Source organism: Gallinula chloropus, assembly GCF_964237585.1.
Source record: "Gallinula chloropus genome assembly, chromosome: 1".
In the NCBI taxonomy this organism is placed as follows: domain Eukaryota; kingdom Metazoa; phylum Chordata; class Aves; order Gruiformes; family Rallidae; genus Gallinula; species Gallinula chloropus.
The window spans coordinates 25903803-25916462 of record NC_140085.1 but is presented as its reverse complement, the minus strand read 5'-3'; the positions used below and the strand labels follow the sequence as shown (position 1 = coordinate 25916462).

Sequence of the window (12660 nt, the reverse complement as noted above, 5' to 3'; positions counted from 1 at the left end):
GAGCCTTAGTTACAGACATGTTCCTGCTCGTGTGTGAGACGTGTTTGTTTGGGACATAGGCTGTGTTTTAAGAGTACAGCCTTCTGAGAGCTGCTCAGCTACTTCATGTTCAAGCACTTAAATCGTGTGGACTAGGTGGCTGATTTGATTGATTGCTTTGTCATATGCCAGGTTTTGATGTCTATTTTGACACCTCATTCTCTAATTAGTACTTTATCTTGCTACTAGCAAAAAGAAAGTCTAAGGTTGGTATTTCCTCTCCTGCTCTTCCTTTTCAGGTATTTCTGTGATGAAAACCAATGCAAGTATACTGTATATCATCACAGTAATGTTTTAACAAGTCTGCTTTTTAACTCCTGATTGGCAGCTCTCTAGTAGCAAAACCAGAAATATATGCTAATAAATTGTGATATAAAAGTAAAATTGCAAATAATGCAAGTATTTCTTACCCTTAAAGCACTTGATATCCTCCGACTTCCGTGTTTAGTGTTTCTGTGTAACAGGTTTTATTTTTAAACAAGGAAATTCCAGTTCACAGTGTCTAAGACAAAGTAATATTGAAGATTACCTCTAACTTTTTCTGGGATCCACTTCTCTAATTCTAACCTATATACAAAACCAGAAATTGCCCAAGGTCCCATCTGTGGAGTTTGTGTTCTGTGGGAGAGAAAAAATACTTAGTCTTACTGTACCTGATTGATCTTTCTCTGGCTTTATCAGTGAACTGATTGAGGAGTCTCTTGGTCAACAGCCTGAAACTCACTAGAGTTTTAAGCAAACTTGACTTGTGAACCAGATGTGTCAGATGTGTTTTTGTTTACAGACTTAAAAACTAAATATATGTTTCATGTTTGTTACTTTCAAAAGAATTGTAAAATATTATATGTAATAAGTGTTGGGTCTTATATTTTAATTTTTCTCTCCTCAGTGTTCTTTGAAAGTGTGAAATCAGAACTCAGGAATGGATCCTCAGAGTACTCTGATATTTCTGATTCAGAAGAATCTGAGCCTGATTGCACTACACAGGTACAGCTAGAAAAAGTCACAGAAGTTAATGAAGCAATTAAATATAATTTTGCTCCTTGACGTCAAATTTATCTGGTCAAAGTTTGTGTTAAAAGAGTATTAACAAGATACTTAATTCTTGTTGAAGTTAGTGTCTCAAACTTAACAGTTTTGCCTCATTCTTCATATATTCTAATGTTGAAAAATGACAAGATGTGGTATCGTGAGCCAGATTTTATTGTAATCTTTGTCATTGAATTGTGGCTGGGAAAGGATGAGCCGTACTCTGGCCCATGCAAAATCTGAGAAAACTTATATCCTTGTTGCGGTGTTAATTTCTTCCGTAACAAATCTGAATTTCATCTTTGGAATTGGGACTATCTACCACACAGTTTGACTTTAGAGCATGGTTAAATGGCAACAGTCGTGTAGGGCTTCAGCTTTTTAAATAAGCTGAAGTGGCACTGAGATGGTTTAGACTGTTTGAAATGAATGGGAGCGCTCTCCATTTGAAGATCTAGACTGTAGTGATTTATTTACAATTAAATGTGGTATAAATGCACGTGCACATGTGTATATATATTTACACCCATCTATTGTGATACAGCTTTTAGTATTACAAACTACTTATGTACATACAATTTTTTTTTCCCTTGCAAAATGGTGTTCTGACTTACTCATCTTAATTGGATAACAGTAAAATGCTAGTAGGGTGTGGAATGATTACATCAAAATATTCTGTGCTTCTTGGAAGCTAGTGCTTTGGTCTTCCAGTCATCAGCCTAGTATAGGACGTTATAAGAAGTCTTGAAATTCCTACTTTTTTCATGGTGGTCAAGATTTATTTTTTATATTTATTGTCTTCAGCCATTACCTTATCTAGATGTTGGAATAAGTGATAGGAGCCTTCATGATGTGGCTTTTTCTGGTTTCCTAAACTGCATTGTCAGCAACTTTGACCCAGCAGTTTCCTTTTTTAAGAAACAGTGTCAATAGTTATTCAGATCTATTTCTTCTTCATAGGAGAATCTAGCCAGTTTTGAATGACTTTGTCATTGAGTGAAATGTTTTCTCTTAACACCATTTATTCTCTTAGTTGCTTCTATGTTCTTCTGCTGCTTAATTTCTAACATCTATTGGAATGATTTTTCTATATTTAAATTTACCTTTTGTAATGATATATACAAAATGAACAATCTCAGTAGCTTCTGCAAATCCTTTTTGTGTTTTTATACTGCACTGAAGAAGATCTTAACAAGATAGTAACTTTATTAGTAGTATTGTCATTAAAATTTAATTGCCCATTTGTGTCACATACCAAGTGTCAAAGATTAATAGGCTCCTCTTGTGAATGAAACTACTGTATAAAAATGTCCCTTGGTGATACAACACACATCCTTCATTCCAGTTCTGTTTTTGATTGGGATAGTGGCGTCAGTCTTGACGAATTATGATCCCTCCATTTTCTGATCTTTGACTTTCAACACTTTTATTGAGTGTCATGTATATTCCTTGACTTGAAAAAAAATTATTGTGGCATTTTCTGTACTTGTTGAAAGTAGATTAGTCTGAATTACCATGATGGAACATATCTGTTTTAGCCCCTGCTTCACGTAAAGGCATATTGAGTCACATATGGTTGCTCCACCTTTGAGAAGCTCCTGCCCATACAAGCTGTAATCTCAGCAGGAGCTGAAAAGCCCTTTCATTCATGAAATGAGGCTGTGCCACTATAAGAGAGACAACAGCTGCTGTGTCTCTGTTCCTGCTGTGTTCTGGATTTACTTGAGAGCTTCTGTCACTCATAAGAGAGATGCTGCTGCTGAAAGTTATCTTTTGTGAGAGCAGGAACCAGAAACTGTTACTTGGGGCAGGATCTGTCCTGTTGTATGTAATAGGCATCAGCTCTGGCTGCTGCTTGGAACTATACTTCCATTTTTTTTTAATATAGTAGATAAGAATAATCAGTGCCCTCTTTAAAGAGAATACAGTGATTTGTGCATGGTTTAATGTGTGGAGTGATTTCTGCAAGAAAATTGATTTTGGAGATGCTGTGTATATTGCTAGAGCATGTACTCATCAGTGTTAAAAATTTGGATGTGTAGCATTTCAGTTGCTATATTCAAATGAACAGCATTTTGAATACTGATTATATGTATATAAAAGTTGGGCCTGGAAGCTTTTGAATTTTTTACTTAGCATAAATTAAGGTAGTGTCTGTATTTAGGAGGCATGGTGACCACTCTGCATACTGTTTCCTCTGTTTCAGCGTAAGGATTTCTCCACAGAGGAGTCAGTAAGCTCAGGTGATGAAGAGAAACAGGAAGTAACATCCAATTTCAAAGAGGAATCCAAGGTCACGAGACACCTTTGTCAAAATACCCAGAAGCCATCCAGAAATGAAACTCCCAGTAAAAAGTAAGCAAGCACATTGTGGGCATTTCTGTGTAAACAGTTAGACCTTTTCACACATATTCATGGGTTTGCTTTATACCTATGTAAAAAATAATTCCTTTGGAGAAATGTAGGGTTCTGTTTTGAACTGCTTAATGCTCTTTTATTTTTCTAGGGAATGTCCTACCTCGACAAGTACAGAAGAAGAAGCTATTCAGGGCATGCTTTCTATGGCAGGATTGCACTATACTACATGTTTACCAGGTCATACTCAAAGCACAGACTGCACAGATAAAAGAACATCTCTTCAGGAACACAGAAGCTACCCCAGGAGCCGGCATAAAGACAGACAGCCATCTCAGAGCTACAAAACAATAGAATGTGGTAGGTATCTGGACTAATGACACTGCAGCTTTCTGCTCTTGGACAAACTGCTCAGAATAAGCACTTGAATTATTTAGATTTGCAATGAAGTTTTTAAGTAAATCAGACCAATATTTTAAACGACATGTCCTTTGGTTTTGTCTTGTTTTCTGATAAAAAGTAGATGTTTCTTCTGAAAAGTGGGACAAACTCAGCTTGAGAGGTCATCAGAGTACATCTTCTAAATATTGCCATCTAAAAGTGTTGTGGCACTCTTACAAGAGCTATGGCTAGATTGAAAATGTAGTCTTATTGAAAGTGAAATCTTCAGAAAAGATTGACAGAACCATCATGGTTGCAGCTTTCAGGGCGTGTGTGTTACTTAGATATCCATAGGAATCCGCTTGGTGCCTGTTCGTGGGGTTTTTGGAAGGCGTATTTGGCTTTACTCCCGAAACTCTGCTGTGAACGCAAGGCATTAAAGTAGAATCTAATCTCAAAGAGGAGAATTCAGAGGTAATTTTTTTTTGTCAGTGACATTTTGATGTCTGTGGAAAACATACATCTGTTAAATGCATTTTGAGAATGACAGGCAGCAGAACATTAACACTAATCCCCTCAGAGGAATCAAAATCACTTCCTGGAACAGAGAAAGAGTTGTTATGTTTGATTTTTTTTTTTCCTTGAGAGGGAAATGGAAGAGGATTATAGCTTTGCTGATGTGAAACAAATAGAACCCCACCAACAAAGTAGGTGCTAATTCAAAGTATTAGTAGTATGTTGGGTTTTGTTTACCTGTATAACAGGAGAACCTAATGTGACGTCATAGTCTGTGTTTTGGTAACTGAAGCTGTGTGTCCTTAAAACCCACCAACCAACCAAATAAATAAAACCAGCTCCAACCAGCACCCACACAGGCACATGTAGAGCCTTTCTGTCTTTGTAACTTGACAAAAAACATAATATCCAGGCTTCAGAATTAGGGTGGGTCGGCTCAGACCAGCAGCTAAGCACCCACACAGCCTCTTGTTCTCTCACCCTGCCCTGGGGAATAGCAACCAGAATAGAAAGAGCAAAAGTGAGAAGATTCATGGGTTGACATAAAGACAGTTTAGTAAGTGGAGGAAAGAGGAAAAGAAAGAAAAAAGTGATGCAAAGGCAGTCATTCACCACCTTCTGCAAGCAGATTGATGCCCAGCTAGTCTCTGAGCTATGACTATCTTGGAAGACTGCCTGCTGCTCCCACCCCCCAAGCCGCTTCCTCTACTCCAGTTTTTATTGGAAAGCAGGACGTTACATGATATGAAATATCCCTTTGGGCAATTAAGTCCTGTCCGGTCCCAGTCTCCTCCCTCCCCACAAGCCTACTTAGTGCAGAGGTCAGAGTGGGGAGAGAGGAAGCAGTGACACCATGTAAGCACCGTGCAGCAACAGAGAAACCTTTGGTGTGTTAACACTTTTTTAGCCTCAAATCTAAAATGCAGCACTGCTAGGGAAAAAATCTGTTCTGGTCAGACCTAGTACATATCTCAAACTCCATGGGTGAAGAAGATGAAATTCTGCTTTTTAGCTAGCATGTTTTGCAAAACCTTTTGGTGTCTCTAAATGTTTATTAAATTGGTGTCTTAGGATACCCTTAATTTTGCAACTTAATTGTATTGTGGATGTGTTTTCAATGTGGACGCTTCTTCTATATGCCTGTGAGCATAGATCTTCCGTATCTTGCACCTGAATAGGAACAATGCAGTCAATAATACCTGAAAATTAAATGCCCATCTTTATATGAACTCCTCATGATAGAAAGCCATGGTAGGAAGCTGTAGTGTAAAAACGAAAGTAAACTGCCAGTACATCAGTACTTTCAAATTCAAATGTTTATATCTGTCTGACCTTCTTACTGTGGTATATGGAAGTTTAGTTAGGGGAATTTATACTGTTAAAATTGTTTTCCCAATTTAGTGTGTAGAACCAAGAAGCTTTGATGACTTCTACTTTGTATCTAGGAAATACTTTTCACGTGTTTTTCTTCCTTTCTTGTTTTAATTTAAAAGTAATTAAAATGTATAATGCACTTTGTATTCCTATTACTGATTTTAAAATTGAAGCTTGTTGAACTTCTTTTTAGGTAGGGCTGTGAAGGAAGAGGAAGGAGACTTGGGGACTTCAGCATGGGCTAGACACCTGAATGAAGCTTCGAGGATTACCCCTCAGGTAAAGCAACACTTTAAACATTTTGAACAGGAAAAAGAGATGATGAAGTTGTAAATACTGAAAGTGTGGTGGACAGGTCTTCCCACACTACATATCTGATACTATATACTTCTGGTTCTGGTAACTGAGTTTTGTATTGTTGTCATGCTTCCTTTCATTCTTCTTGCTTTGGTGGTTCTCCTTTCAAAATCTCTTCTGCAATAGTGACTGGTATTAAGATGCTCAGAGCAGTATCTTGAAAAATAAAAAATACTTTATAAAACCAGCATAAATTCATTTTCAGTCTGACTGGGAAGCAGTGTATTGTTTTTATTCATTGTTATTCCCAACCAGAGCTTCACAAGTGGAACCTGCTCATAGTATATATAGTAAAGGTACTTGGTTAGGAAATCGGTACTGCCAAACTCATACAACCTTTCAACAGCCTCTAGGTAGGAATGTTTTTGCTTTCTGATGTCTATGTGGAATCAAGCAAGGAATGTATAAATGAAAGGTTCTGTGTCTTACCCTCTGAAGGTTTTTAGTATTTCTAAACTTGCCTATGTTAGAACAATTAAACAACTAAATAGGGCAATTAAAGTTGCAAAATGACAGTGCTATGTGATAGCTATATTTTAACCACTGCATATTTTATAGGGTTGTGGGTTTTGGGTTGGGATTTTTTTTGTAAGAATGCCTAACTACATGATATGCCTTACAGTTTGTAGTTCATAGTTAAGCATTTGTTCTCTCATCAGCTGAACCTTGAGGACAGATTTCCTGTTTAAGTACTCAGTGGTTATGGTACAACTTCCTATAGTGGCCAGTTTAATCAAGAACAGTTGGGTTTGTTTTACTCACTGCAAGCTAACCCAAAAAGTAGAGAAAGTGTGTACACTAGTAAGTGTAGTTAATCTATAGCATTGCCCTTAAGTGCACATAGAAAAGCTTGCACAGAGATAACTTAGCTTATTTTTAAGAGGTATATATGCTAAGATGAGCTCATAAAGTTGGTCAGACAGTGGTGGAACTGAAATACCTTTTTCAAAGATACAGTAGTACAATTAGTAAAACTGGAGTGAGCTGGTAGCCAGAAGGTATTCACTTCTACTTTTTTTTCTTCCTCTCATTTCCATACTAGGATACAAGTAAAACTCAAAAGTACATTAAGAAAGAGGGTGCATCAGAAGCCAATCACAAGGTTCAGGAAAGCAGAAGTATAGCCCACAACAACAGCTTGAGTTTTCAGCATGGCAAGTACACCCGAGACTCCAATCTAATTCAAGGAGAATGTCGGCTGAGTGATGGCAGCCTCAGCCCTGACAGGCCGTATGGTGAAACATCCTTGTCTCTACCACTTCACCCAACGAAGAGGCCAGCATCAAATCCACCCCCTATCAGCAACCAGGCGACAAAAGGTAATGTTCATCTCCAGCCTCTTGCCAGAGTGTGTGTGGGGAAATAAAGACAAGGAGCTAAGGAGCTTGTGAACGTCACAAAGAGCTGTTAGATGCAGAAACTGAAAAAAAGAAAAAAGGACAGACTTAGGCCTTGAGGGAAAATATAAAATGGGCATCCTGTGGACACTCAAATTCTGGCAGAGTGTGCAGAGGCAAAATTAAGAGAGATCCAACTGTGTGTGTAGCCAGATGAAACTTTCATAGTTGCACCTTTGCAGATGTATCTGTTCCACATTTATTACAGGGAACAGAACCACAACTGTACTTGAAAACGCTGGTCTGAACCAGGCTGTTTATCAAAATGGAGGTTTAAAAGCCATGACACTTCAGAAACTAGTGTGATGGTCATACTATTTAGTTTGGTTTCTAGTTTATTTTCTATAACATACTCAAAGGAATAACTTCCTTGATGAAAATTTAGGAAGCTCAGTTCTGGTTTTTCCCTACCATGCTCACTGCCCTTCCCTAGACTGGAAATGGTGGTAAGTGACATAATCACTTTATTTATGACAATGCTAGCCAGAGTGGAAGGAAAACAATTTGTGCTTTTTTAAATTTCTGATTCTGTTTGTTTGCTCCCAAACAGACAAATAAAGAGCAGGCTATTTAATTTTTTAAACTGATTCAGGTGACAATTTTGCCTGCTTTAGCTTGGAGGCTGGGTTTTTGTCTTTTGTCTACAATGAGAAAAATTAGTTCCGAAATTCCCCGTTGAAACACTCAATTTCATTTTCCAGGCAAACGTCCAAAGAAAGGAATGGCAACTGCTAAACAGCGCCTTGGGAAGATCCTGAAGCTGAACCGGAATGGCCATGCACGCTTCTTTGTTTAATGTAGCTGCTACTTCTACTACTGCTGTCTTTCCTACACAGACCAGTATTGAGGTCAACAGCGCCTGGAGCTGCTGTTATTCCTCTGCTTGAAGCAGACTTGCATGTACCATAGAAAACACTGCCTGATGAACAAAAACAAGAAAGAAAGAGAAAAAAAATGACAACAAAAAAAAAAAACCCAACCCAATGCTGCATTTTCACTGTGCCACACCTGCTCAGCAATAACCATACAGGAATGGGGAAATCTTCGGAGAGACACGGACCGTGAGAAACCGTCTCTCATCAGGGCTTGAATATCATTCATTGCTGGTAGTTTCTGACCTAATTAACGAGGGGAAGATGATGAAGGTGGTTTATCAATAATTTATTTCTGATAGATTTTTGACAACTTTTAAATTCATTTAAAAATCTATTTATTTGGAAGACTTTTGTGGGGGTTATTAATTTAGATTTAAGAATGTGAACGTTTTTAATTGTTTTGATAATGTATGTTTGGTGCAGTGGAGAGCCACATTAATTGTGATTAGTCTGGACTCCTAAATTTGATATTCAGGTTATAGTCTTAAATAGGGGTGAGATGCATTATTAATTATTTTTTAAATTAAGGCATATGGAATCTTTATTTTTTTTCCTGCTTTTTGTAAGCTATTGGCTGGGCTTCTGTTGACTTGCAAGTTGCATATTCTCTGCCAGCTTGATTATTTTTTGACCTGTCCTCTTTAATACAGATTTATTTATTTGATGGACTAGAAGAGACACCTAAAGGCAAAAGGTTCTTCTTAAGTCAGTCCAGTAGCTAACTTGCTTTAAACTGCATCCCTTTCCTCCAAATTGGAGTGCATACTTTTCCTCTTGATGATCTGTCTGTGATGATTTTCTTGTGTAAAAAGGCCTCCTGAAATTGTATTTGTACAAGGTATTTAAGAGTTGGTACAAAGGAGGGAAACCTTATATATCTTTTTGGAGGAGTTGGGGCATCGGTTAAGATACATGTTTCTTCAGAACAATTACTCTGAAATAACTCTTTAAGATATACATTGAGGTCTTAAGATTTGGCATATTACTTCATGTAGCACGGAAGAAGCATTAAAATACTAATATTGTACTTTAAACACATTTTACTGGGGAGTCAGGAAGGCAGGAGAACGTGTGTTGCTTTCGGAGCTGGGCGAGACAGCCAATTAAAAGTCTTAACTGGTGCATATATGAGCATTAAGTAGCTTACTGGTATCAGAATGGTCATTTGTGTCAGGCTTCATCCAGCGTGACAGCAAATGCCGATTCTGAATGATTGTAAATAATTTTGATTTAAAATTTGTATTTTTCTGTAATATAAAATTAAATATTTAACTTTTGGGGGTTGGGGATGAAGGCGGAAAGGTGAATACTTTTACTTGAGTCTGGAAAAAGGGCATTTTGCAGGGTCCAGCCAAAATGTAAACATTAATGTGCTAGTGACAACAATATTCTTGGTTGTTTTGGACTTTTTTTTTTTTCTTTTCAGTTGGTTGCTAAGAGTAAAAATACTCAGGCATAGCTATCCAAGTCACTGAATTCATTTAACTTCCCATACCAGATTTTCCTTCCTCCATATTCTATACCGGTATCGTTACCTCTTGATGTGGTTTAAAGTGCATTAAGTTGGACTTCCCAGCATATTTGTGCAGCGTGATTTTTATCTAGGCTAGGCTATGAACGCCTTTACAGGCTCATGGAAGGTCTCCTGTCAGGTGGTTTTTGATCATTGCAGGATCAGAACTACGTAGCAACATGCTGCCCTGGTTTGAAATCTGGGAACATCAAAACATACTGCCCCTGCACGTCAGGTCGCTGTCATGGCTTTGCTTCCTCTGGAGCTTGAGAATTAGGGTTTAGGAGCTTTTTGCAGCCCCACTTCCACATTGTATTGACTCGATTTTGTAGTTCTGTGTGTGTGCAAATGAGTGAACTTTTCTAACCTCTTTTTTTTTTTTTTTTTTTGTGAATTATGGTTTCACAAAACCATGTTTTCAGTCTTGTTTTTTTAAAAATTAATGGTAACTCTGAACCCTGTTTAGATTATTTGGAATGGAGATCACAAAGGATTTCTGAAAAGCAGGACATAAGCTAAGAGGTACTCTACAGGTGCTGAAAGTGATTATAAGTACTTGCTGTTCTCAGGTGCTATGTTTTCCAGATGGAAATAGTTAAAAGTGAATATTTTAACTATCTTCTGATATGTTCTCACCAAAGTAAGTCAAAGAAATAAGTTATGTTGTCAATATTATTTAAAATTATATACCAATATAAGTAGTCTCTGTGCTTAAGCTTAAGCAAATGCATTTGTGCCTGCCAGGCTGCGGAAACTGTTGCAGCTTTAGCATATTGAACCAAACTGTTTCCTTCTTGCTGGCTGTACAGTTTTTAAGAATAGAAAATTCCAGTTTAGAGCAACAGTTGGATTCAGAGCAGAATGAAGAATGAGCTCTCGCTCTCTCCTTGAAGGCGGATTTTTGAGGACACTTCTCTGAAATAGAAGTATGCCAGAATAGAATCTGGAGTAAGGAATCTTAAAATACAGAATATGCTGTCTGGTACATGCCACTGGCTTATACAGAGTCTCTTTTCTGACCATCAGCATTATTTATCTGTATCTTACTGTTGGAACACAGGTGTGGCTGGGCCCGTATATATTATTTCTTCCTGATTTTATTCTTTCTTTACTTTCTACCTTTTTTGTTTCAAAGTGGCTCTCCACTGTCATGATTTTATGTAATAGTCTCTTCACAGGCTGTCAACAGGCAGAGGTTCATTCCCATTTTCTTCAAATATCCATGCTTCCAGCAGAAGTTAATTCTGATGTTCCACATCAGAAGAAGTAATTTAAAAGAATTGCCATGATGAGTGGTATTTAAAAAATTATAAAAAAAGGGAAAAAAAAGAGAAAAAAAGAAAAAAAAGGGGAAAAAAATCTCCTGGTAGCTCATGAAGAGGATGTGGTGACCTCACTTGTTTTGTGTACTTGTATGTAGGGATATTTTTATTGTGTTCTAGATGAAAACACTACTGCACCAATCTTTCTGTAGGTGGACTGAACCTTGTGTTGTTGTAGTGGAGAGAAAAAGCCCTATTTTTCCCTTGCTGTCTCAGTTGGGGTAGAAGAGGGAAGGAGTAGGGAACACAGACAGGACAACAAAGAGACTTAAGCCTGCTATGGTAACTCGTTTCCAAGGATAACTTCTTTTGAAAAGTCAGAGAACTTGGATTTGGCATAAAAATTATTTTTTTTGTTTAGACAGAATGATAGGAAATGAAATATCACAGGGGGTTTCCTGTGCTCTAAGTTCTCACATTCCTGAAAAAAAAAAAGAAAAAACCCGACATGAAAATGGAAAGACCACCTAGAAACTATATCAAAGACTCTTCCAGCAACTTTCCCTTTTCTTCTCCTACTATACTTGCTAATAAACCCTGGCTACAGGGTAGCCTTTGTTGACCTCTGAGGTAGATTACCTATGCAACCTATATTACTCTACATTGATCCATTCTTAAAGACAATTCTGGAAGGGTTAGATGTTGAGAGTTAAAATTGTTGCTTTCTGATCACATGGGGGGCTTGTGGGGGGGTATATTATTTTTGGTGGTTGAAGTGCTTGTGCTACTTTTAGTAGAGATAGAACAGAGCACAGTGCCATGATCATGTTTTAGAAACTTCAGCTTTCCCTAGGCTTTGCTGTATGGCATAAGCTACCTTCTTTAACAAGGCCATCAAGCTGTAAATGTCAAAACATTTTTGCAGGGTTTCAGAATCAGAGCTGATGTGAATCTCATTACTCCCTCCCCCCCCCCCCCCTTTTTTTTTTTAACAAGCCTGTAACTCATGCCCTATTTAGGCTCCACATGCCCACCAATCCCTTCACACCCCCACCATGACCCCCAAAACTAGTGTCTTTCCAGAGTTTCGTTCACCTAATACTTCCAGACCATTAAAAGCTGTTTGTAGCTCTGGGGTTGAGTGAGCCCAGAGATACTCTTTCACAGAAGAAATATACATTGAACCAAGGGCCTTACTATTTGTGGTTAAACAAGAATAAAAGCTGCAACATCCATTTTTCCAAAAAACAAACAAAAAAAAAGAAACCCAACAAAAAACACCCTAGTAACCCTCTTTGTGGGAGTGTATGAGTGGTAAGTCATGCAGTGGATGGGAAATATAAGTAGCACTGATAAGGAAATGCATGTTCTTCACAGGCTGCATTTCTGTTTGGAAATAAAAGACTTTTTTCTACTTTTAATATAAATTAAGCCATAAGAGTTTCATGCTATGGGAAGGGAATGAAAGGGATCACTTTAAGAGATTATATTGATATGTATTGTCACTTCTGCTGGGAAATGTCTATTGCTGCCAATGCTTTGGTGAACCTTTTTTAAAAAAA

At 37.7% G+C, this 12660-nt stretch overlaps 1 protein-coding gene across 1 annotated transcript in view; it reads left to right on the top strand.

The window, feature by feature from the left end:
• The window catches only part of KDM7A (lysine demethylase 7A), a gene marked incomplete at its 5' end in the record, with an annotated part of 63478 nt that extends 54443 nt beyond the window's left edge, over positions 1-9035 (top strand). Inside the window, 6 exons of the mRNA XM_084278448.1 lie at positions 929-1026; positions 3275-3423; positions 3575-3787; positions 5892-5973; positions 7094-7370; positions 8150-9035. Of these exons, the coding sequence (XP_084134574.1) occupies positions 929-1026; positions 3275-3423; positions 3575-3787; positions 5892-5973; positions 7094-7370; positions 8150-8244 (914 nt within the window). The 3' untranslated portion in view covers positions 8245-9035. The remainder of the gene's footprint in view (positions 1-928; positions 1027-3274; positions 3424-3574; positions 3788-5891; positions 5974-7093; positions 7371-8149) is intronic.
• Positions 9036-12660: the final 3625 nt, after the last annotated feature.